Raw genomic sequence first — 27,095 nt, forward strand, 5'->3', positions numbered from 1 at the left:
TCCAGGCCAACGTCACGACATAAGGGGACAGGATGGGGTCTTTGTGAGGGCTAAGAATACTGTTGTTCATTATGTGTATCTATCTGATATAGCTATCAAGCTAATTTTCCAAGACTATTTTCCCATCTAATACCTCACTCCTCCCTCATAATAACACTGGGGCGCTAGGCTGGGAGTTAGAAAGCCTGAGTTCTGAGCCGCAGCTGTGTTGCTTGCTGCCATGCCTGCAGGTGATCAGTAAGACCTCGAGGCCCTCATTTCCTCATCTATAAAATGGGTACAATAACACACTTGTGCCACTCACCTCACAGGGCTATTGTGAACAACTATAAACCTCTATCCAAATATCAGTTATTCTCAACAACTCTGTGAGCTGGGTTGGGCACAACAGGATGCAGAAGAGATTGTAACAACTTCCACGCAGAGCTGAAAAAACCACCGGATTAAGAATGAGGAAATCAGGACCGTCCCCCCTGATTTTGTCACTAAACAAACGACGTGACCTAGGCTGGGGCAAGTCACAACAATCTCTTGGTGTCTCAGTTTCCTCATCTGGGAAATGGGAATAATAATAGCTAACATTAACTAGCATTTTTTATAGAATTTAAGGTTTGGTATATTGAATGGCTTGCCTTCTCAATGGAAGGGGGAGTGTGAGAAGGGAGGAAGGGAAAAAATTTGGAACTCAAAGTTTTAAAAAGGAATGTTAAAAATTGCTTTTACACATAACTGGGGAAAATAAAATACTAAATAGAATTTAAGGTTTGCAAATAATGCAGATAAGTTATCTCATCTGTTCCTCAACAACTTTGTGAGGGAGGTATTATTAACCTCATTTTACCTCTACCTACTTCACAAGCTTTCAAGAATCAAATTAGATAACAAGCATGAACCAGCTTTGCAAACTATAGAGCCCCTTATAAATACATTATATCTCTGAACCAAAGACATAAAAAGCCATGAACAAGCAATAGGCTTTAAGAATTCAAGAACGAAGGGGCAGCTTGGTGGTACAGCAGATAGAGCTCCAGCCTTGGAGTTAGGAGGACCTGAGTTCAAATCTGGCCTCAGACATTTGACTAGATGTGTAACCCTGGGTAAGTCACTTAAACCCTGACTGCCTAAACAAAAAACAAACCAAAAAGAAAAAAAAAAGAATTAAAGGAAGATTACTTCTCAGTCTCTTTACTCATATGATAAAAACATAAGCTAATAAGAAGATTGGAATTTCAAAAATCAAATAACAGAAGTATAAACAACTTAATTATCTGAAAGTCTTCTCACAGATTAGCCATCTGATTTTTGGTCAGTTTGCAGTTACCATAAAAAACCACCAACAATAAATATCATCCTGGATTAGCTACTATAAAACAGTTACATTTACGATGAAAAATCGTACCACGCAATTTGGAGCTGGAAGATACTTTAGGGAGCTTGTCTAGCCTCTATTTTAAAAATGAAGAAACTGATGTGGAGGGCAATTAAGTAACTTGTCCACAATTTTCCAGACAGCAGGCTGGAATTCAAACCTAAGCCTCCTAGCTCCATACCCAGTACTATTTCTGCCATATAACCTAGCAACAAAGAGAATGCAAATATATACATACATACATATATATATACATATATATACATATATATATACATATATATTATATATATATGTATATATATATACACACACATACATATATATATATATATATACATATATATATGATAACACATGAAATATAGATGGTCAGTGCAAGAAAGGTACAAGCGAGAATCTGGCTCCTGATACATCTGTCGCATACAGAAGACTCAAGCCAGAGTGTTTCTACAACAGCCTTGGACAGGTCTCTGATTCTCTCCAGAGAATCTTCAACTGTTTCATTCTGACATAGGCAAAGTACTCACAGTGGCATTGGGAGGCTTATTTGGTGTTCACAAGTGTTTTGAAGATAAGGTGACAGTAATGACAACCAAAGATTATTTCAGGCCACCTCCCCAAATGGATCCCACGATGCTGTGATGGGACTGCCCCATTTCAGGCAACTAAATGTAAAACCACTTAAAAAGGGGGTGGGGTGGGAAGAGGAAAGACGACAGAGCTGATGAGGGTGGAAAAACTTACCTCTGATGTCACAATCCCACAACTCAACAGTGAGTGCCCATCCATAAGGTTATAGGGTGAGAGGAGAAGCAGGAATAAACACCAGAGCCATAAAAGTGCTCAGTGACTTCAAGGAGGATGATAAAGAGATTCTATATTGAGTCTGAGTTGATTTTACTTATGTTAAAGTCAAATTAAAATATAGTTGCCTTTAAAGATTTTTTTAAAGTTCACAATTAGGTAGTGGGCACCTGAAGATGAGATTTTAAGGTAACAATCACTTCTTAGGTATTTTAAGATACTTTTGATAGGGGGAAAAAACTGCCTTCCAAAGGATATGTTCCTACTGTTGGTATGTACCATTTTCCTTCTCTAGCTTGTGGAAAAGCTAACTCATAGGTCTTCTGTACTTAATCCTTGAAAACAAGCCAAATACAATAAGTAAGCTAAAGTTAGGAAAGAGAGGACAGAACAATCACTTGATCTAAAGTGCATGCACTTTTATTTAGAAAAGTAACCCAATACAATATTTTACCTTGTGGCTCTTAACTATGTTTGTGAAACTTCTACTGTCTCTCAGAAGCCTTGCAGACATATGTCAAAATGTGCTTAAGTATTATTTATTTGGCTGCAGGCCTAGAAAGTGACAAAAATCAAGGGGTTAATATCAACCGGAAGATCTGAGAGGAGTTCCAGACAAAAGAGAAAGAGGGAGGAGGAAGTCTCTCTAGGTTTAGGGAACTCAGAGTAGATTCAATGATACATAAGAATATCACAAGCATGAAAATGGAAATAATTAGAAAGTTATAAAGCCTAGTGTTAAAATTCATCTCTAGATATAATGAGGTATTAGGAAAATTATGAAAATGTGAGGGAAAAAAGGTAGTAATATCATTGTGAAAAAAATAGGAAGCTTTTAAGCAAATAATTTGGAAGGGATCCTTTTTTTTTTTTTTAAATTGACCTCCTCTCCCAATCCAGTAACAGTAGCTTAAAAGAATCTATAAACAGCAATGGCAGGTGGACCCCTAAGGAGTACAGGGGAGAGAAAGCCTTTTTAAAACTGGAGATAAAATAGTGTCAAAATTTTATCTGGCAGTTTTTCCAAACATATCAAACTGGGAACCCAAAGGCAGATGAGGCCAGAAGCCACATTTCAATTTCTCTGCTCTATTCCAATCTTTCCCAAATATGTCAATGCAATAACACCAACATTACCACTCCTCTTTAGGACAGTGTTAGTGAAGGTATCTCTTCATTAATGGAATACTTTCTGAGGCTGGGTAGCAGAGTACTGCTCTTTTTAGGTGGTGAGGCTGCAACATTGGCATCTAGGGTTTCAGCTGCAGAACACATGAGCCACCAAGGCCAATGGCAGCAGGCTGCCTTCCTGCTGCTGTGAAAAATGGAAGCCCAGAGGAGACTAAAGCTGGGCTCTAGAACTAGAAGGATCACCATTTAAGTCTGTGAAAAGAAGAGGACTTGAGTGTCTGAAAGAAAAGCAAAATGGGTTGTGTGGCATTATGGAAAGAGGACTGGACTTGGAAAAGAAAAACTTGGAGTCGAGAACCAATTCTGTCCCTACAAGAAACTGTGTGACTTCCTTCCTTAGGAGAGGAAAAGCCGATTCCATTTCCTCAGCCATTAAATTAGGGAAACTGGCTTAGGCTCACGTCTCTTCTAGCTCTAATATAGTTAGTTACATGAACCCACACACAGGCCAGAATGCTGCCTTAATTTCTCTACTAAATACATTAAATTCTCTCACAAATTCATTGGATAAGAGAGTTAAGATCCAAAAAGATCATGGCAGACTAGAATGTTGGGATGAACTCTTATCCTTGGGCTCCCCAGGAAATCCAATGCACAAGTATAAGATGGGGGGGAGGGGAGGTGGTGTCTGTCTGAAAAAGATGTGGGGAAGAAAGAGGACTGCAGACTCAGAAGGAATCAGCAATGGGATAGCAATAGCAGCCACGAATGGCCAGGCGGCCTTCAGCAACATCGAGACAAGTCCAGCATCCAGGTGATGGTGCTGTTCTACTGTGCCCTGGTTGAAACACGTCCAGAGGACTGTATTCGATTCTAGGTGCCATTGTGTAGAAAGGGCATGAATAAGCAAGAGTTTAACTAAATAAGTGCAACCAAGCTGAAGAAAGATCTCAAGATCATGCCGTAGGAGGTTCAGAGGAAGCCCAGAGAACAGAAGGACAGAGGGAGGACACGATAGCTATCTCTAAGTTTCTAAAAGGCCTTCATCCTGAGGCAAAACAAGAGGCAAGGTGGAAGGTGAAGATAAGCAAATTTAGGCTTTAATGTAATAAAATGTAATAAAAAGCCTTGTAACCACCAGACCAGTCCAAAGACAGAAATAGAGCAATGGGTGCCTTCCAGGTCAAAGGCATCAAGTCAAGGAGGGGTGTTGATAAAGGGATTCCTGTCTGGTCTAGGCTGAACTAGGTGGCCTCTGAGATCTCTCCAAGCCCAAAGTTCTATGATGAGGACTTTTAACCAGCACAAATGCTCCAGTGTTTTAAAAACAAAAATCATAGGATCAAAGAAAGTAACAGCTACCACAAACCTCAGAGATAATCTAAGCCCAACCTCTCATTTTACACAGATTGAAGCTGGAAAAGACTTCAGATGACATTAAGTCCAACCCCCTCATTTTACAAACAAGGAAACTGAGGACAGGTTAAATGACTTGCCCAAGGTCACATATTAGTGTCTGAGAAGGGATCTGAACCCATTACACACACACACACACACACACACACACACACACACACACACACACTACAGACATGTAGATCTATGAGAAACAGCCTGGAAAAGAGGAGAAAGAGAAGTGGCCCAGGCAACAGTAGTTCCAAGTCCCACTAACAGTTATGTGACCCTGCGCAAGCTGCTTAATTCCTTCCCCTCCCCCCTATAAATTACAGGTGTCAATCTGCACAGGTAGAGAAAGGTCCTTACATTATAAATGCAGGGAGAGTTCCCTACACTGATGAAATTATATGTTTGGTGAACAACAACAAAAACCCATAAATAAAAACAGACGGATCACAGGATCAGCACTGGAACAGACCTTCAGGGTCATCTATTCTAACCCCCTCATTTTACAGATGAGTAAATTGAGGCTCAGAGAGCAAGTCACATAAACAGTAAGTAGAAGAGCTAGTAACAAAAGACATGTGCCCACTGATTCCAAACTGGTGATTTCTTCCACATCATGTTACCTCCTTTAAATTTCTGTTTTTCAATTTTAAGTTGCCATATAAAATTGGCTTCCTTTAAAAAATATATTTCTGAGTTTGAAGCAAACTCCTAGCATTCCCTCTAAATTGACCATGACCTATATCTGAATCAAAAGACAGTTTATTAACAGTTGCCAGAAAGGAAACCAGTGACAAAAGCTACTCAAAAGACCATTTTGCCATCAAATGGATTTTTAAGCAAGTTTTAATTGTAAAGCTTACAATGGCATCCACCTTTCTCAAAGACTAAACCAAACAGGCTTATGGGAAGCTTTGAAAGTTAAAGCTACAGGCTACTAGCTTGGTGCTGTAGCAATGAAGCCTTCATTTGTTAGTTTATAATACAAAATGAGGTTTCTACACCTTGTTATATCATGAAATTATTGACGCTCTGCTTGGAACCCCTTTTAAGGCAATAGACGAGGCTCCTCTGTCAACACTGTGAGTTCTGAATTCCTACATCACTAATCTGGACCTTGCACCATTCCATCACTGACTCCATGTAAGGTAGAAAGAGAATAAAGTAATTGGGAAGTCTGCCCCCTGTTGGTTAGGATAGTGGCCAGGGTCAGACGAAAACAGCTTTCTAGTGAATGAAATAAAAGTTAACCAACCGTGGAGAACCAAATGGGCAACAGGCAATGGGGTGGGGGTGGGGAGGGGCAAACCTCACATATGAAATTTTATATTAAATAGAAAATTTTGATGCCTATTACTGATATTCATGAACCTTTGAACATTATTTATAATAGCAGTATTAACTTTTTTATGTGTCCTGCGGACCCCTTTGACAATCTGGTGAAGCCTATGGACTTCTTCTCAGAATGAATGTTTTTAAAATGCATAGGATTGCAAAGGGAACCAATTATACTGAAATAAAGCTATCAAACAATTTTTTAAAAATAAGTTCATAGACTGCCCAGGTTAAGAGGCCCTAATTTACAATTAGCTTACTCCTTCAATTTAGAACTGAAGCATTTGGACTTTGCTATAAATCTTTTAGAAACTAGTATTGAACTAGAAGAGACTCACTGAAACTTTTAATCCTACTACTCCATAATACACTCAGAAACACAGAGAATAACTGGAGGATCTCACTTGATATCTTCTAGAGGAAATACACCAATTCATTTTTACATGCCACCTCATAAGGCCCAACTAAGGTGCCAGAACACATATGAAGGAAATGACAGATATAATTAAATGTTTCTGGGCAAGTTTCGAAAACTGATGACTTGAGGCTCATCAGCTTCCCTAAGAGCTTGATCATCAGCTATACATGTAGAATTCAAAGTTGAAAGGACCATCAGCAACACAGTAACAAGACAAGGGACCCTAAACAAAATGCATGTACAACCTGAAACCCAACAGGACACACGGAAACATACTGGGACTCTTCCTATAAATGGAAGACGGATGTCACGTCACCGTATGTAGCAGATATTCCAATTCCACAGTTATTCACAGTCTGTTTCCTCTAGCTTACTCTATTCTCAACTCACTTACCACTTATTAAGTTTTTCATATATTCCCTAATAATAAAGGGATCTGCTTTTTATTCAAGAATTGTGATTTTCAACTTAAATTAAATATATTCACTTAGTTTTTACCAACCATTTACCCCCATTAAGTGACCAAGGGAAAAAATTATTATTTTTTCTTTTTTTATGGTTTTGGTTTAAATGGTTTTGATTAGTCACCACAGAAGGATACATTCTAGAACTCTTTGCTGTAATTATGCTCTTATATATACTGTTTTTAAAATATGATGCAGGTACGTCAGCTACTTAAGAAAACAGTCATCCCATATATGTGACCAATAACACGTATAAAGCTGTACAGTGATGCTAAGACATCCCAGGTGTCTTAGTCACCTCACATATTCCTGTACGGCCCCTGGCTAGAAAAACAAACGTTTAAGACACATTAAAGACAACTTAAGTAAATTTTCACTCCACAGAAATTCTCCAGTTACCTTCCCAATAGGTTCCTTGACCAAAACAAATACCATTTAGAATTAACACTGGGAGAAGAACAAAAATGACCATTTTGTGTACGAATCCCGCTGAGGGCCTAGGATTTTAAACGATGAACACTGAAACTGACATGAACCTGTAGCTCTTCTCTGAGCCCATAGTGCTTGGAATGGGGGAAGGACGGGTGTAAGGACAAAAGAAGACTCGAGATTTGGGGGCAAATGACTGCAACAAGGGTTTTTCCCCCTGGCACAAGATTTCAAGAAAAACTTTCTTTGTAATGTTAAAATTGTTTTCCTACTTAAATTCAAACAAGAAAAGTGTCTACAGAGTAACAGTAGCCCCTACAGAACCAGGAACAAGTCCAGGGTCCTTGATTTTTTGCAGCAGCTTTTCCCTTAGCACCCAAGCAGAACAGAAAGAGAAAATGGACTGGACACCCCACACCATCCCAGAGAAATGCTGAGGGGCTGAGGAGCCTTGGCTCCTCTGAGTAGTCCAGGAAAGACTAAAGGTGCTGCCTGCCAGACTGATCCAAACACCATCTTTTTCTCCACAATGAAAAACTTATCCACTTATGGTTCTGAGAAATCAGAAGTCCTAGGTCATCCAGAAATGCCCTTTCATAAAAGGCTGTCCTTTTCCCCCTCCTCAGCTCTTACAAGAGTGTGTATAGTTGTGTGTGAGGGGGATTTCAGGGGGCAAGGGAAACTCCCTCTATAAGAAAGAGACTATTTCTATTTTCCTCCCAGTGAGGAAAAGGGTTTGTGTGTAAAGAGGTATAGGGGGTAGGGGGGGAATGGGTGCAGGGAGACCCGTCCCTTTCAGGAAGGAGTTGTCTATGTGTGCAGGCCTACTCCATAAGAAAAGGGGTGTCTTGTGGAGGAATTTCCCCTGGAAGAAAAGGGTGAGTCTACAGGGAAAATGATCTGGAAAAAAAGAGGTATCTAGAGGAGAGTTCTCTTTTGGGGACCTCCTAAAAAAGGGATGCCTTGTGTTTGGACCGTCCTAAGTGTAGAGGTATCTTGAGCAAGAAAGTATGTGGAAGGCTATGTAAAAGGGGTGGCCCTGGATGGAAGCCTCCTGTGAAGAAGAGGGGTTACCTTGGTGGCAGCTTTCCTAAGAGGATGGGAATGTCTGGGGAGCTATGAGAAAGGAAGTGTCTTTATGTGAGGGGCCTCCTGGGAGAAAAGGGCCATCTCCTGAGAGGACAGGGGTATGGAAGGAGATCCTATTATAAAAAGGAATATCTCTGAGTGGGGGCTTTCTTTGTGGAAGGGGGTGTCCTAGTAGGTTGCTTTCCAGGGCAATCTCCTGTTAAAATGATATTTATATACCAAGGGTGCAGTCTTGAAGTGGACCTTTAAGGAAGAAAGTTCCAGATGTGTGTATTGTTTTGTGGGGGTCCTCCCCTATGAAGAAGTATTTGGGAAGCTGCGTGTAGGAGGCCTCCTTTGAGAAAGCCGATGTGTAGTGGGAGGCTGCAATGTGGAGGCATCCCCGGTGCAAAAGGGGGGTCCAGGTAAAGGCACTATCTTGTGGAGGATCATCTGTGACAAAAAGGGGGGCATTATCCTATAGCGGAGACCTCCAGTGAAAGATGGGGTGCTATATGTAGCGAAGGTTGTCTTGTGAGTCCATCTTCTGTGAGGAAGGGAGTACCCAGATGTGTGAAGCCTGTCTGATAAGGGGCCTCCCTATGAGGAAGGAGACATCCAGGCGTATAGAGGCTGTCTTTTGTGGGTGTCCCTGTGAGGAAGGAAATATCCAAGTGTGTGGAGGTTGTCTTGTGGGGGGCCTCTCATGTTAGAAAGGGGAAGTATACAAAGCTATCTTATTGAGGGGCATCCTGTGAAAAAGTAGCTGTCTTTGTATGAGGGTGTTTTTATGGGGCACCTCCAGGGAAGACTGCATGGACTATTTTGTGGGGTATAAATCCTATGATGAAAGGGGTATATGTGTTTGGAAGGCTGTCTCCTAGGTGATTTTTTTTTGTAAGGATTGGGATGTGTGTATGAGGTTTTGGTTTTTTGGTGTTTTTTTTTTTTTGCAGGGGTGGAGGGGGGGAGTCTCCTGTGATGAAGAAAGTATCTTTGGGGCAGTCTCCTGTGAGGATGGGGTTTCTGTATGTGGGGAGGTTTGTCTTGGGGGGGGTCTCCTGTGAGGATGGGCAGCTATCTATATGTAGGTGGTATCATTAGGATAGGTGAGTCCATATGTTGAGGGCTGTCTCTTGTGAGGATGGTGGTTGGCAGTGTCTGCATGTGGGGGTTATCTTTAGAGAGGGCTATCTTGTGAAGATGGGGGTGGTCTTTTGAGGAGGGGTATCTGAGAAGGGTCTCCTGTGAAGATGAGGGGGGATTCTCCTGGGAGGGAGGGGTGTGTGTGTGTGTGTGTACACGCCGCATGTGCGCACCCGTCTGTGAACAAGTTTTCCCAGACTGTGTTCAGGGTGTAAGCTGGAGTAGGGGGTGGTCTGTGAGTAAAGGTCCTGGTCTATACCTGTGTCTGAAGGATGGGGGTGGTCTGTGAGTGGGTCTCCCCTAACCATGTGTGTCTGGGAGGATAGTATGTGACTAGGTCCTGACCTATGTGTGTCTTGGGGGGGGGTTGTCCTGTGAGCAGGTCCTTGGTGTGTGTGTGTGTGAGACCTTCTGTATGTATCTGTGTGGGGAGGTAGGAGGTATCTGTGAACGGGTCTCCCTTTTCCGTGTGTGTGTCTGGGGCGGTGGTGGGTGTCTGTGAGTAGGCCCTAGTCTGAGTATGTCAGGGATGGGGTGGAATGTCTGTGAGTAGGTCTCCCCTCCTGTGTATGTCTGAGGTGGGGGGTGGGGGGCATCTATGAGTGGGTCTCCCTTGCCCACGTGTGTATGTCTGGGGGGGTGTCTGTGACTGGATCTCACCCACCCATGTGTGTGTCTGGGGGGGATGTCTGTGAGTGGGTCTCCCTCACCCGTGTGCGTGCGTGTGTGTGTGTGTGTGTGTGTGTGTGTGTGTGTGTGTGTCTCCCCCGCCCATGTGTGTGTCTGGGGGGTCTGTGCGCGGCTCCCCTTCTGGCCCCCCACCCCTGGGTTGCAGTCAGCGGTGGCAGCAGCGGCGGCGGCGGCGGCGGCAGCACTAGCCCCGCTGGCCACCCGGCCCGGCCGGCCCCGCCCCGCCTCCACAGACCAGGCCGGGCGACTGGCGGCCCTGGGCCGTCCGGAAAGCCCCCTGCGGGCGGCGGGCGTGCGGCCTAGTGGGGCCGGGCTTACATAACGGGGCCAGGGGGGGCCAGGGCGAGCCAGGGCCTCACCTGCCGTAGATGCCCTCGGTGATCCGGTTCCGCTTTAGGGGGCGGCGGAGTTTGCTGCAGTCCGCGTTCCGCCGCTTCATCCTCCTCCCGCTGGGGGGCCGGGAGCCCGAGCCGCCGCCGCCGCCGCTGCTGCTGCTGCTGCCGCTGCCGCTGCCGCCGCTGCCGCCGCCGCCGCCGCCGCCGCCGCCGCCTCCGCCGCCCGAGCTGAGCCCGAGCCGCCGCTCCCGGCGCCCGCCCGCCCCGCACTGCCGCCGCCGCCGCCTCCTCCTCCGCCGCCGCCGCCGCTCCCGGTGCTCCGGGCCTGGACTCTACCCTGGGGCCGGTCACTGCCGCGGAGCCAGCCCCCGGGGGGAGGGGGTGGGGACGGGGCTGGGGGCGGGGGCCGGGGAGGGGGGGCCGCGGAGCCTCCTCCGCCTTCGGAAACAAAGAAATGACAATTCCGGGGCCCGCCCGCCCCACGACCAGCCGCCCTCCGGCCCCGCCTCCCCCGCCCCGACCGACGGAAAGACCGACCAATCGGAGCCACAGATACCGCCGCCCGGGCCAATCCTAGAGCCTGCTGGGGCACAGCCTAGCCTAAAGCCCGCCTTCTTGACGGACGGAAGAATGCACCAATCACAATGGGGCCTGAAGCGGTGTCTAGGCCAATCAGCGAGAGTTTAAATAGGGGCTTATAAATAGGCCCTATAAATATAACATCTTGTATGACGCTTTGTTGTGACGGTATATTACACTATATTATATTAAATTATTATATTATGTTATATCATCATATTATATTTGTCATGATGTATTGTATATCTTATTGGGAAGCTTCTGCAATCTAGCATCGCGCACGGAGCAGCATGTGACGAGGGACCCAAGCCATGGCACGGTGATCGCTCGCCGCGGTCGCCACGGTCTCCGCGGCCGCCTCATTATATAAGGGGCTCGCACTCTGGCCCTCCTTCATGCCCCATTTACCCCCACGGGAAACACCCGGACCGCAGCCGCGCGAGCCCTCTCCGCAGCCCCCAGAGCGCCAGGCCGCGCCGCCAGCGTCAGCGTCAGTACGGGGACGAATGACAAAGCAAAGCCTGCCCTCGAAACCACCCGCCCCGCCCCCGCCTCCCGCGACAGGGTGACAGCCCGTAGGCCAATGGGAGGCGGGGGCGGGGTCACCCAGCTCCCCTACTCCAGCGAGCGTCCTCAGGCCGGGAGAGGGCGGGGCGGGGCGGAGCTGGGCAGGAGGCGGGGAGCCGGACTTGCGCGGCGGGGCGGAGCCCGACGCAGACCTGGGCTCCACGTCTACAGGGCGGGCAAGGGGAGCTGGGGGGTTGGAAGCGGGTGGGACTTGCGGCGTGTGTGCATTTGCCGGGCGAGGTGTGTGTCTGCGTGAGCCCTGCGGGGCGCGGAGAGTACGCTGGGAGAGCATCTAGTCCAGCCCCCTCATCTTACAGATGGGGAAACTGAGGCCCAGAGGGGCTCATCTCTCCATCTAAATGTGTGTGCCTTGTGTGACACCCACCCTCTCCTTGTACAGTGGGAGGAGGCGGGCGGAGCATTGGGAACCTGGGCTCAAGCCCATTTTTGTTGCTTACTACTTGTGACCTTGGACAAGTCGATGAGCCTGTGTTTCTTTCTCTAAAATGAGAGGGTTGTACCCTTTTAAATTCCATAAGCATTTGTCCTTTGATCTCCAAAATCCCTTCCAGCTCTGCATCGTTGAGACTGCCTGTCAAAGCCGAAAGAACCTCAGCACTCTCACACACACACACACACACACACACGCACACACGAATTTTGCAGAGAAACTTGAGATCCAGACGGGGTGTCTGTCTGGATTTGTCATGGATCAAATGAAATCACTTATGAAAAATGCTTTGTAAACCTTAAAGCGCTATATAGATGCGAGTTGTTGTTAGTGGGGTTGTGACAGTATATTCCCAGCACTTATCACGGAGCCTGGCACATAGTAGGCGCTCCATAAATGCTAATCGACTGACTGTATGTATGCGAACTTATGAATTTGAGGACCAGCGTTCCCCTCTAACCCTTTTGTTTTTACAGATGGGGCCCAGAAACAAGCAAGAACTTGTCCATGGTCACACAGCTATATAAAAACCCTTCCTCTCACCGCCCCCCCAGCTTCTGGTGCCCTCCCATTCCCCCCAAAACAACCTTGGATTTATTTTGTTCGTATTTCCTATATGTTTTATATGGGAAATAGCAGGGTACAGTGGACAAAGCATCGGAGTTAGACCATCGGAGTCAGAGGACCTTGGGACAGTCATTGTAAAAAGAGTCTGGATTGGATCGCCTCTGGGGCCCCTTCTAGAAGAAGGGTCATTATATATGCATATTGTTCTTTCTCTCCCCCTCTCCACGTAAGTTCCTTGAAGGCAAGTACGGTTTTAGTTTGGTCTTTGTGTCTTGGGTGCCTAGCATGGAGCCTGACAGATCTCCCAACTTGCAGTCCTGGACTCTGAACCCTACACCAGCGATCGTGCTCTTTGGAAAATCGCTTCCTCTCGCTGGACTCAGCTGTCACCTCGGTCAAATAAGGCGGCTGGCCTCTGGATGAGCTCTAAGACACTGCCCAGCTCTGGCTTTCCCAGTGCTAGCGAGCATCTGCGTCTCTAGGTGTGAGTTGGCAAGTGCCCTGGAGTTCTGCAGCTCGAATTAATTTCTATGACCCCGAAGTGTCTTTTGGGTGGTGGAAGAGGGTGATAGGGCCTGGGCATGACGCTAGGTCGAAGAGGCTCCAGTGTCAAGGCCTCCAGGCTTGGTCCAGGCAAGTGGCTCAAGGGCCCTGCCTGCTCCTTGCCCCTACAAGCAGAGCTGGTCGGGCCCCATAAAGCCTGCTGGAGGCGGGGCAAGGTTTGGCAATCCCACTTTGGGGCGAGGGGAAGCCGGCTCTCGCTTCTCTTAGTCACCAGCCTACCACTCCTCCTCCCCCTCCCTTCTTCCTTCAAGTAGCGCTGACATCATCACCAGCCCAGCCAGGTACCTTCTGTGAGAGGCAGAAATTTTCGTGTCACCCAGAAAAGAACATTTTCATATAATGTTAAAAGTGTAAAGGATTTGCCAGAGCATCTGATCCAACTCCCTAATTTTACAGAAGAGGAAACTGACACCAGATAGAGTGAGGAAAGGACTTGTCCAAGGTCACATAGCTAGCACCCGGCCGAATCGGGCGACTGGAACCCAAATCTTCCCATTCCTAATTCGATTGGAAAAGCCAAATTCGGTCATCCCCAGTCCCCTTCCTTCTCGGTCCCAGACCCCGCCCTACAGTGGCTCGCCAGCGGTCTCCGGGAATGATCCAGCCCTCAACAATGCCCCTTCCCCGCTCCAGCCCCCCAACACGCTGTTGATCTCCAGTTCTCTCACCGTCTAGGCGCCCTGTAGATCTACTCTCCCTTATCAATAAGGCCTGTCCTAAAATATGGCCCCAGAATTCAATGTGAAACTCCAGCTTTGTGATACGACCAGGACTGAACATAGTGGAACTTGTCACATCCTTCTTCCCGCCCTCCCCCTCCCCCACTCCAAAAGGACAAAGAGCCCTTCCAGCTCTGGCTTAATGCAGCAAACCTACCTTCACCGGCTTTTCTAGCGGCCAGGTCACACCATTGTTGATTCAATGGGGCTGGCAGATTCATTTCAGCCAAGTCAGTTCAACAACCATTGATTGATTAAGGAGCTCCTCCGGGGCAAGACTCTGCTAGCCAATGGTGGTAGGAAGGCAAGAATGAAAATGCCTGCCCTCAAGGAGCTGGCACTCTCCTGGGTAGATACACAATTCAGCAAACCCAATGTGTACACAAATGAGAAACTACAAAATGCATGCCAAGTAAATCAAAAATAATGGGGTAAGGAGAACTTCTTTTAGTGAGGTGGTACCTAAGCTGAGCCTTAAAGGAAGCTAGAGAGAGTCTAAGAAGTGGAAGGAAGAGGGTGGGGAACCATGGCAGGTGTGTATGACATTTTGTGCAAATACGGGGAGGCAGGAGATGGGAAATCATGTGAAAGGAGTCTGGAAAGGTAGGCTGGAGCGACAATACTAAGATCATAGGATCATGGATGAGAAGAGACGTAAAGAAAGGCCATGCTAAAGGGGTTGGTAGTTTATTTTAAAGGCTAATAGGGAATTATTGGGGATTTTTGAGTGAGTGAGTGACATGGTCTGAACTGTGCTTTAGGAAGATTATTAGGGAATCTTTTGTGGGGGATAGACTGGAATTGGGTGTTAGAAGCAGGAGAGCATTTTGGAAACTTATAACCAACCAGGTGAGGAATGATAAGTTATGCCACCATATGAGTTTTCATCTCCCCAGCTCCTAGTCTTATTATAAATTTTGATTAGCAGAGAGGGAGGAGGAAGGTCAGTATATTCTGCTTTGAGGAAGCAGACAAACCTGGGTGACCCCTGGATAAGAGAGTCCATTATCCACTCTTCAGGAAGTAAGGAAACCCAACTTAAATCCTTCCCATTACAAATTAAGTTCTGGCCACCCAGCCAGTTTCTCAAGGGAGGGGACTGGTTACTCTCCTGCCCATTGTAAAAATTCCAGTATGGGTTGCTGAGGTCTCCCATCTTCATTGCCCTCAAGTTCCACAGCACCCTAGTAATAGCATGCTCTTTAAAAATTAAACCCAGTAAACATTTGTTAAACAACTAGAATGCATAAGGCTTGAACTTACAATATGAATATAAAAGTCACACAGCTCCTATCCTTATAGAGCTTACCAGCAAAAAGGAAATGAAACTATGCATACACTGCTTGCTCCTAGTCCTTTCACAGGGGAAAATGCCATCTTCATTCATTCCATCTATTTTCCTATCACAAGGAAACGGACCAGCCAGACACAGAGTCAGTTAAGTGAAGCCAACAAGCATTTATTAGCACCTACTACCTATACTGTGTTACATGCTGGGGATACCAGGTATTTATTAGCACCTACTAAAAGCACCTACTATGTGCCAACAAGCATTTATTAGCACCTACTGCCTTCACTGTGTTAAGTGCTGGGAATACCAAAAAAAAGGGAAAAAACCCCCACCTAACCCAGTCCCTATTCTCAAAGAGCTTACAGTTTAATGGACGAGACAACATGCAAACAAGATATAGATAGAATAAAATGGAGATAATCTTAGAGCAAACTCAGTCCTGGCAAGCAGAGGTCATTGCAAAAAGACAAATCAAACCTAGCCAGGTAGGCTTGTCTTGTCGGTGGAACAGTCTAGCTTATGATGGGATTTCTGTGAACCAGAAAGACCACCTAGGCCAAAAATCTAGCCCTACCAGACAGCAAATTCCTCTGGGTTTTAATGCTGGTTAAAATGGCAGTCTCTCTGAAAACGGAAAAACTTTAAGGTGGAGCCTCCAATAAGTAGATTGGGATCTGTGTGTATATCTTAACACTTTACCTGTTAGATCTCCAAAGTTGTCTGTCTCTGAGCCTTTGACTTCCTAGACAGGGCTGAATACCTGAGGGGAAAGATGGAGCAGGCCAATGGCCATGCTGACACATCAGCACAGGGCGGGGGGTGGGGACTGCCCAGTAACCACAAAAAGCCAAAGCTTCAGGGAGGAAGGTTGAGTCAGACCTAGATTCGGCTTGCTGACACTCCCCGTATGCCTCCTCCTGATCCAGGACTGACTCCCCAGCTTGAATCTATTCCTGTTCTTGGATTTCTGCTCAGCCAGCCACTTGGATTTTAGCTCTCTAGAGAGACCTAAGTTCTCCATTTGACCTGGATGCTGGCCTGGGATGGCTTGGATCCCCATTTGGCTCCCACCTATATGCCCCCAGGAAGAGAATTACCTTCACCTCTAAGACCTAGGGATTGACCTAATCCCTGGCACATACTGGTCCCCTATAAGGAAAAGAGATAGAACTCATCAGACACTTTTTCCACTCCCTTTCTGAGGTATGATGGGATGTAGGTGTGGTAGGTAGTAGAAATGACAGGGCAGCTAGGTGGCACAGTGGATAGAGTGCCCAGCCTGGAGTCAGGAAGACTCATCTATGTGAGTTCCAATCTACCCTCAAACACTTACTGACTGTGTGACCCTGGGCAAATCACTTTACCCTATTTGCCTCAGTTTCCTCATCTGTAAAATGAGCCAGAGAAGGAAATGACAAACCACTCCAGTATCTTTGCCAAGAAAACCCCAGATGGGTTTATGAAGAGTCAGACACTGAAAGTCAGACGGAAGAACTATCAACAACAGTAGAAATGACATTCAAGGAGGAGGCTAGATGGTGAAGTGGGTAGAGCAAGGGCCCTGGAGTCAGGAGGATGTGAGTTCAAATCTGACCTCAGACACTCGACACTTACTAGCTGTAAGACCTTGGGCAAGTCATTTAACCCCATTGCCTCACCCCCCCCCAAAAAAAAAGACATTCAACTGGGTAAGGGTGGTCAGGAGATTCCACTTGGCTTGAATCCTAGCTTTGCCACTAGCAGCATAAGTAAATTACTTCCCCCCACCCAAGACTCATCTACAAAATGGGAGTGAGGTGGGTAAGATGAAATGATTTGTAAGGTGCCTTCCAACTCAGATGTTATATGAGTTTATTCATCCCAATGAATGAATTCAATTGCCAAATCAAACGACCTTTTTTTCAATCCTCATCTTTCTTGACCCTTTTGCAGCTTTTGACAAGGACAATCACCCTTGCCTCCTGAGTGCCTTCTTTCCTCTAGGTTTTCATGACACTGCTCTATCTTGGTTCTCACCCTATCTGTCTCCTTTGCTGGGTCTTCATCCATGTCACAGGCACTTCTTCTCCTGCTATGCTATTTCCCATGGCTTCAATGATGTCTCCAAGCTAATGTTTCTCATATCTACTGATCAACTAATCAATATTTATTAAGTACATACTGTGTGCCAGGTACTGTTCCAAGCTCTTGGGGATACAAAAAGAGGCAAAGGACAGTCCCTGCCCTCAAGGAGCTTGCAGTCTAATGGGGGAGAAAGTATGCAAACAAATACATATGAAGCAAGCTATGTATAGGATAAATAGGAAAAAATTAACAAAGGAAAGGCAGTAGAATTAGGAGGGTATGGGGGAGTCTTCCTGTAAAAGGTGGGATTTTAGGTGGCACTTAAAGGAAACCAGGAAAGTCAGTAAGCAGAGTTGAAGAGGGAAAGCATTGAAGGAATGGGGGACAGCCAGAAGAAATGCCCTGATCCAACCTTGCTCCTCACCTCTAGATTCTCACCTCTAACAGCCGACTAGACATTTTGAACTGGCTGTTCCATAGATGTCTTAAACTTAACATGTTCAAAACTGAGTTCATGATCTTTCCTCTCCAAAACTCCTTCCATCCTTTCCTATGACTGTGGAGAGCACCACCATCCCCCTAGTTACCCAGGCTTGAAATCTAGGGGTCATCCTCAACTCCTCACTGTTTCTTACCCCCCATAACTAATCTGTTGCCAAATCCTGTTTCTACTTCTCTGACACTGGCCCCACTGTTGTACAGACCCTCATCACCTCACACCTAGTGAGGTCTCCTGGTGGATCTACCTGCTTCAAACTTCTCATTCCAGTTTCTTCTCCATCTAGCTATCAAATTAATCTTCCTAAAATCCAGATCTCACCGTATCACCTTCCCCATTCAATAAACTCATGGCTCCCTATTACCTCCAGCATCAAAATTCCTCAGTTTGGCATTCAAAGCCCTTCACAAGCTGGCCTCTGTCTACCTCTCTAGTCTTTTATACCCCACTCCCCACCTCGTCATGTACTCTGCTGTCTAGTGACACTGGCCTCATTGCTGCTCCTTGAATAACACATTCTGCCTCCAGACTCTGGGAATTTTTACTGGCTGTCCCCCAGTGGCTGGAGCACTCTTATTCCTCATCGCCTCCTCCTGATTTCCCTGGTTTTCTTCAAGTCCAGCTAAAATCCCACCTTGTGCAAGAAGCTTCTCCCTGACTAACCTCCTTAATGCTGGTGCCTTCCTTCTATTAATTATCTCCAATTTATCCTCTCTACATCTTGTTTGTAGGTAATTGTTTGTATGTCATCTGCCTCATTAGATTGTAAGCTCCTCAGGGGCAGGAACTGTCTTTTGCCTTTCTTTGTATCCCCAATGCTTAGCACTGTGCCTGGCGCAGAACAGGTGCTTAATAAAATCTTACTGATTGACTGACTGACCTACTTGCAAAGAGCCCAGTAAGACCTGAAGAATCCTCATCCCTGACTCTTCTTTTTCACTTTGCCCAACCCCTTTTGTCCATCCCCCAACCCCTCCCACTCAGAGTCAACCCAACACAGCAGCTGAAACTAGTTGGTGATCAAAGTAACCCCCCCAGACTTAAGTAAAATGGGGGCAGGGTCCAAATCACTTTTTAAACAAGTGTAAACCATAAGGCAGGCCCAGGTCAGTGGGTAAGGGTATTCAAAACATTCAAATCCAAAGGCCTTGGAGGAGAGAAGCTAGGAGGCAGAGAGATTTCAAGCTGCACACGTGTACAAAGTACCTCCCCAAAGTCTGACTCTTTTACATGGTTAGCAGGTGTTCTGAGGTGTTGGCATAGTCGTGGACTATATCAGCCATGCCTCCTTTGACTCAGCCAGACTGGTGAAGTGGCCCCGCATATCCACCCCCCAGGCCACTCAACCCTTTGGTTCAACTTGGGACCAAAATGTTTAGGTCTGATCCCAAAGGCCAACAATTTGTGGTTACTCATTAGGCCCATTTCAGTACAACTAATAATGGCTCTAATTTCAGGTTCTTGAGTGATTACCGTGTGTCTGTGCTTAACTGTAACAAGTGCTTTTAAGAGGGCATCTCCATGGCTCCAGGTCCAATCTCAGTGACCTGTTGGAAAATATGTCACAGATAAGTAAGGAAGATGCTGTGCCTAGGATCTAAAACAGGATCCTAGAATGTCAGAGCTGAGAGGGACCTAGAAGGTCACTTGATCCATCTCCTGCCTAATTCGAGGATCTGCCGAAGGACTTCTTTTCGAAGGTATCTCTAATTATCAGGCAATTTTTACTTTTGTTGAGCAAAAATTGCTCTCTCTATATAATTTCCACCTCTGGGGGCCAAACAGAAGCAGGATGATGGTAGTGATAGATAGAATGGCAGACTAGTATATTAGAGAAAGGGCTAGCCTTGGAGTCAGGAAGGCCTGGGTTTAAGGCCTCTAACACTGGCTGTGTGACCTTGGGCAAGTCACTTAACTTCATAGTGCCCCCCCACCTCCCTGGCAATTCTGTAAGACTCTTAAGTCATAGAGGAATCATTAGAAGAAGCTTTGTTCCTTGCCATGAGTTTCTTACCCAATGACACTTATCCACACACACCTCTCAAAGAGGATGATTATGCAGTATTTTAAAGTATGCAAAACGTCACATTATTTCATTTAATCCTCATAACAACTCTGTGAAACAGGTACTACAAGTATCATCATCCCCATATTTTTAGGAAAGGAAACTGAGGCTCAGAGAGGTAGTGACTTAGCCCAGGCCACATGGCTGGTAAGTATAAGAGGTATGATTTGAACCCAGGTCTTCCTGACACCAAGTCTTATATGCTTTCATGTGGAAGAGAAACAATGGGGTGGCTCTTCTGATGTTGAAAGACAGTTATCACGTCCCCTCTAAATCTAAGCCTTCTCAGTCCTCCCATCAGTCTCATCCCCATCCTGATGACCTTCCCCTAGGCACTCTTGAGTTTGTCAATGTGCTTTCTAAAATGTGGGCAGGATCCATATCGCTATACAAACAAGTGTAAACCGAAGGCTAGACCAGGTCAGGAATCTGGATACCATACTTAGGGTGGAGTCTGCTTAAGGCAGAAAAGACCTGGACCCCATCCTTCCTTCTCCATGCTAGATTTCCACAGCAAGAGCAATCTGGTCCGGGCATTAGCATTTTAGGGGTTACCTTGTCAGACTGTTTTCATAATTTCCAAATCTCCTATTTACCAGTGATGTCTAAGTACGTCTTTTTCCACAGGCTCATAGATTTAGACTGGAAGGAACATTAGAGGCTGTCTTGTTCAACTTCCTCCATTTATAAATCAGGAAAGTGAGGCCCATGAAGGTTAAGTGACTGATGGAAGTTCACACGGATAGAAAACGGCAGAAGCAAGATTCAAACCCTAGTCCTCCAACTCCAGTTCAGCCCTCTTCCTTCAGTACCCTGCTGCCTTTTAACGGTGTCCTTGGATTGCAGATGTTTGAACCTAAGAGAAGGCTTTCCCATGGACTCCCGTGAAACGTCTCATGATCCAGATCCCACAGAAATCGTCCTCTGATGCCTCATTGCGGTATGAAGTTGACCCTAGAGTCAGAGGACAATCTTCAGCAGATCTTATTGAATTCGAGCAGTTTAGAGTTTGGTCCCAGCGATATCCAGTAGTGTGTCCATTCCCAAAGGACTGGTTTAGCTAAATTTGGAGAAGCTCATCTTCAGTTTAGCCATAGGGTGATTAATTTGGAGGCTACCTCCACTCTCAGAAATGATCAACCAAACAAGAGAAAGGCTGCAATCAGCATCAATCAGGATGCTAACACAGCCTGATGAAATTACAGATCTCTAACGTGTTCAAGTCAAAATTGCGTAATTATTTTGTCATTATTATGAATGATGTGGCAGCCCAGGTACTTCACTGGTATCTTTGTGATGTTCAGAGACCTCAAAAAAGGCTCTTAGGCCATTGGGTGGACCTCCTGTGTAAAACTAATAGAAGACCATGGGCCGGAGTTCCATGGGATGGCAGGCATGAATGGGGTGTGCATCGTCTGCATCATTGGCAGGAATATCCACATTGATGGGATCATAGAGCCATTGAAATGATGATGATGATGTCACAGGATAGCAGAGGCATAGCTAATAATGGCTTGTGTGAAAAAGATCTGGGACTTTTAGGAGACTGCAAGCTCATTGTAAGTTAGCAACGAGACATGCCAGCTGTCAAAGCTAAGGAAATATTGGACTGCCTTAAAAAAAGATAATGTCCATCCCTAGGGAGGTGATAGTCCCACTCTGCCCTTCTCCGGCCAGACCACATTTGGAGCTCTGTGTTCAATGCTGAGCACTGTAGTTTGGGAAGGTAATAGAAATTAAGTACAAACTGACTCTCTTCTATCTCCCATGCCTACTGATTGCCCCTACGTACCAGACCACTCTTTGCCTTCACATTCCATCCAGTTAAGCTATCTCACCATCTACCCACTGTGAAATCTCCCCCCACCCCCATATTCCTCAAGCTTTCTGCCTTTTGCTCTTGGCGCTATAATTAAATCAAGAGTATAATTACTTCATTTTTAATGCAGTACTTTATTTTTTCCTCAATTGCGTGTAAAGACAATTTTTAACAATCATTTTAAAAAATTTTGAGTTCCAAATTTTCTCCCTCCTTCCATCTCCTCCTCTCCACTCTCCCTAAGACTGTAGGGAATTTTATATAGGTTATGTATATGCAATCATCTAAAAACATATTTCCATATTGGTCATGTTATGAAAGAAGAAATAGACCGAAAGAAAAAAAAACACAAAAAACTGAAAATAATATCCTTTGATTTGCATTCAGACTCCATCAGTTCTCTCTCTGGAAATGGATAGCATTTTTCATCATGAGTCCTTTGGAGTTGTCTTGGATCATTGTATTACTGAGAAGAGTTAAATCATTCATAGTTGATCTTTGTACAATATTGCTGTTACTGTGTATAATGTTTTCCTGGTTCTGCTCACTTCACAGAGTACAATTACTTCTGAAAAGGGCATGCCATTTACATCAGTTCACCAGCTTTATGACTCCCCACACCAAAACATTCTTTCTTGGTTACCACTCCTCTATGTGTGCTATCACTAATAGAATTTTATATTCAGATTTAAGAAGCATTTATTGAGCACCTACCATGGGCCAGACTCTATGCTAAGCTCTTTACAAATATTAGCTAGTGTAATTCTCACAACAACCCTGGGAGGTAGGCATTACTATCTCCTCTTTGAAAAAGAGGAAACTGGGGCAGAGAGAGGGTGAGTGACTTGCCCAGGGTCTCACAGTTACTATATGTGCGAGGCTGGATTTGAACTCATGTCTTCCTGGTTTTAAGTCTAGGGCTCTATCTACTGAGCCACCTGGATGCCTCTATGTAAGTTCCTTAAGGGGAGGAAGTGAGTCTCTCTTTTTTATTTTTAATGTTTGTGTCTACAAAGCTTAGCATAGCACCTGGCACATAGTAAGCACTTAATCAATACCTTTTTGTTCATTCATTCATTAGTAAACTGGAAAGCAACCAAGATGGTGAGAGATTCAGATACCATGCCAAATGAGGACAGATGGAAAGAAATGGGCATGGTTGTCTAAGTATGAGGAGGCTTAGGGGAAACATAACAGTTCCCTTCAAGGATTTGAAGGGCTGTTACGTAGAAGAGGATTTCAACTTATTTTGCTTGGCTCCCCAGACTGCAGAACTAGTTTCAATGGGTAGAAATTTCAGTGAGATAAATTGAGGAGATAAAGGAAAAATTCCCCATCAGCCCTATTCCAAACTGTCTACTCAGGAGGTAATGAGCTCTCCCCTTGTGAGGAGTCTTCACAAGCAAAAGCTGGGTAGCTACTTATTGGGGAGGGAGTAGAGGAGGCACCTGTTCAGGTAGAAGTGAGACCAGATAGCCTCTGAGGTCACTTTCTACTACAGGATGTTGTGATTCTGTTGTATTATTATTTTAAAATCAATTATTATATTAAGTATTCAACAATGACTGTTTAATAATCCTTAGTAATAATAACTTGCATTTGTAGTCCACTTTTTCCAGAAAAAGCATTTTTTTCCACCTTTGCAAGGTACTTTACTCACAATAACCCTGAAAGACAGTCTAAGTGTTATTGCCATTTTACAGAGAAGGAAGCTGTGGCTTAGAGTAGTTAAACTTGCCCAAAGTCAGGGAGAAAGCCACTCCATTCATCCATCCATCCATCCATCCATCCATCCATCCATCCATCCATCCATCCATCCATTCATCCATCCATTCACCAATCCATCATCCATTCAATAATCACTGATTAAGCATTTATTGATTAGGCTGTGAGCTTCTTGACATTAGGGACTGCTTGTTTTTGGCCTTTCTTTGTATCCCCAGAACTTTAGCACAGTTCCTGGCAAATAATAATAATAATAATAATAATAATAATAATAATAATAGCTTAATAAATGCTATTTGATTACTTTGATCTAGTGTGTTGCTGGCACTTAGCCAAAGAATTAGATGGGACAGCAATACAAAGCATAAGGCCTTGCCTATGGGTACATTTTAATGCATAATGGAAGACTTGTAGAATCTAAGAGCTTGAGGCATCTAAGAGCATGAAGAAAGGGGGTAAGATAAGAGGGGAAATGATACTTCCAGATGACAGACTATAGACACAAGCACAATCAAGTGCAGGAAACGATCCCCAAGATATGGGGTCTTGGTGGAGATTGCCTTCAGACCATGGCTGGAAGAGAAGGGGCTTCCAAAATGATCTGTGGGGTGATGTTACTTGGCCTTCATAATCCCGGATTCAGCTTTCCAGTCACCCTTCCCCATGTCAGGAACAGGAACTATGGGTACAGGCCACCAACTGGGACAGCCTTGAGTAACTAGTGTCCTAGAGCATCAGCCAACCCAGTGAAGATTAGGGGTTTTACAGCAAGAGTCAGGGACTCGCTGACACATCTCATTAGTTTCTTACCTTTGATGTCACAGACAAGGAGATGTCAATTAGCAAGGGGGCATATGAGTTGGGAGTTTTTAGTTCTGAAGGTTTTGAGAAAACAAGGGGGTCCCATGCAAGGGTAAATCTACAGGAGAGGCAACCCGCCCCATAGAGACCACCAGACCTAAGAAACAAGATGTTTTTTTGGACTTTTCCCAGTTTTTCTGTATACCTGTTCTTGGCGCTGGAGATGCAATAATGAAAAACCAGCTGGTCTTCACTCTTTAGAAGCTTAAAATCTAGTGTGTTCAGGGGAGTGGGAGGAGAAATGAAACATGTATATAAGTATTATACAAGAAAGTGTGGTGAGGACAGAGGAGAGATGTATTTCCAGAAAAAGCAAGGAGGCAGATGCTAGTTTCAGCTTGGGGAAGGGGTCAGAGAAGGCTTCATAGAGAAGGTGGTGGTGGACCCGAATCCCCAAGAAAGAGGACACAAATAGCCAGAGAGGTGTAGGGACACATTCTAGGCATGGGGGTGGATGTTCGGAGGAAGTCAGCCTGAGCACAGGTGTGGAGGCATTGGAAAGGAGGGCAGACATGGTGGAACGAAATCTGGAAAATGTTAAGTACCAGGCCTGGAGTTAGGAAGACTCAGCTTCATGAGTTCAAATCTGGCCTCAGACACTTACTAGCTGGATGATTCTGAGCAAGTCATTTAACTATGTTTGCCTCTGTTTCCTCATCTGTAAAATGAGCTGGAGAAGAAAATGGTATCTTTGTCAAGAAAACTCCAAATGGAGTCACAAAGAGTTGGAGTCGACTGAAAAGCGACAATGGCTACAACGTAGAGATGTTCAGTGAGTCAGTCAATAAATATCTATTAGGTACCAACTATTTGCCAGGCACTGTGTTAAGGTGAATGTAGAAGGGAGCAACATAAAATATGGCTGAGAGTGTAAGCTGGAACTAGATGGTAAAGGGCCATCAATGCCAGGCTAGACACTTTGTAATTGATCTTCAAAGTAAGAGGGAGCTACTGAAGGTTTTTGAGCAGGTGAATGTTATGGTCAGGCCTGGGCCTTGGGAAGGTGCTTTTTGTAGCTGTATGAAGAATGGATTAGGGGGAAGGGAGATGAATCAGGGATAGTACAATAGTGATGTGGGCCTGAATTAGGTGGTGGTTATGTGAGAATCACAGAACTAACCTGAACACGAACACAAATCCCCTCTACAAAATGGCTGACTAGTTGTCATCCCACCTTTGCCTGAAGATGTCCAGTTAAAGGGGAGCCTGTTATTACTTGGGCAGCTAGGTGGCTCAGTGAATAGAGCACTGGGCTTGGAATCGAGATGATTCATCTTCCTGAGTTCAAATCTGGCTTCAGACACCTATTAGCTGTGTGACCCTGGGCAAGTCACTTCACCCTTTTTGCCTCAGTTTCCTCATCAGTAAAACAAGCTGGAGAAGGAAAGGGCAAATCACTCCAGTATCTTTGCCAAGAAAACCCCAAATGGGGTCACAAAGAACTGGACATGAATGAATCCATTTAACAACCAACCATTGTCACTTAAGCCAAATCCTTCCACTTGTGGGTAGTTCTACTTTTTTTGAAGCTAGAATCAGAGGACCTGGGTTCAAATCCCACTGCTGACATTTACTCTCTTTGTGATCTCTGTGGGTTTTAGTTTCCTCATCTGGAAAAATGGAAGGAATGGACTAGATCATCTCTGAAGACCTTCCGTATCTTGATCCCTCATTCTACTGGATCATCCTCTTAAAAGGAGCAGTCCTGAGGAATCTTTCCTCTTTGGCACATTTTCTCTTGGATGCATCATGTCCAAGAAGAAAAAGCCTTCCCATGTGTATTGAACACTTACCAAGGGGCTTTGCTATAATTCTTCTTGTCTTTAAGAATGAGGGGGTTGGACTGGACGAACCCTTAGAGGTCCCCTAGCTCTAAATCCTGTGATCCTCATAATAGCTCTGTGAGGGAGGATGGAAAGAGACCATCTCTCACATTTTACAGTTGAGGAAACCAAAGCGCAGAAAAATGAAATCATTTGGCTGGGGTCCCTCAGGCAGCCAGCAGGTGCAGGATCCAAAGCTAGGCCCTTTCCATCATGCCAGATGGTGAAAATACTCTCTTCCCAATCATCCCTCGGTGTCTCTGTGAGGTGCAGGCTCTGGGACTCTTTGATCTGTGAGGCCGCCCAGGGAGGAGGAGAGGGAGGACTTCTCTTGTTCTTATGGAAGTGACAACAGAGGCATAGGGTGGGAGTGAAGTGCAGAGGGGAAATTCAGCACAAGGCTGGTGCTGGGCCCAAGAGCTGGGCTTCTCCAGGTCAGGATGGCATAGACTCAAACTAGAGTGACCCCTGAGAACCCTGGACAAGTGTTCACTAGGAAGAGTAGGTTTTCAACTTCAACTGCATGCCTGCCTCCATCACCAGTACCATGGACAGCATCTTGTCCCTTCTCCATTCCCTTCCCACTTGCATCCCCACCACGTGTAACAGAATCACATCTGTAAAAACAAACAAACAAACAAAACAAAACAAAACAAAACAAAACAAAACACAACCCCATAGATTTAGAATGAGAATGGCCCGTAGAGATCATCTCATCAGCCCTTCTCATTTTACAGATAAGAAAACTCTGACTAGAGTGCTTCAGTGGTAAGTTACTTGCCCAAGGTTATACTTGGGCAGGAAAAGGAAGGGAAGAGAAGGAACAGGAAGGGAAGGGGAGGGGAAGGGGAAAGAGAAAGGGGAAGGAAAGAGAGGGGAGGGGAAAGGAAAGGGAAAGTATCAAA

At 45.3% G+C, this 27,095-nt stretch overlaps 1 protein-coding gene across 4 annotated transcripts in view; it reads right to left on the reverse strand.

Moving 5' to 3' along the window:
- MACO1 (macoilin 1) overlaps positions 1-10,776 on the reverse strand; it is a 79,057-nt gene extending 68,281 nt beyond the window's left edge. The window contains exon 1 of one of the 4 annotated variants that reach the window (XM_020983140.2): positions 10,621-10,776. In XM_020983140.2, coding sequence (XP_020838799.1) covers positions 10,621-10,700 — 80 coding nt within the window. In that variant the 5' untranslated portion in view covers positions 10,701-10,776. Of the gene's footprint in view, positions 1-1,899; positions 1,983-10,620 lie in introns of those variants that run through there. The other 3 variants (XM_020983139.2, XM_020983142.2, XM_020983141.2) reach the window with 3 other exon arrangements.
- Between the last annotated feature and the right edge of the window lie 16,319 nt (positions 10,777-27,095).

The sequence above is a fragment of the Phascolarctos cinereus genome, unplaced genomic scaffold (assembly GCF_003287225.1).
Source record: "Phascolarctos cinereus isolate Bilbo 61053 unplaced genomic scaffold, phaCin_HiC Scaffold_726;HRSCAF=1367, whole genome shotgun sequence".
Classification (NCBI taxonomy): domain Eukaryota; kingdom Metazoa; phylum Chordata; class Mammalia; order Diprotodontia; family Phascolarctidae; genus Phascolarctos; species Phascolarctos cinereus.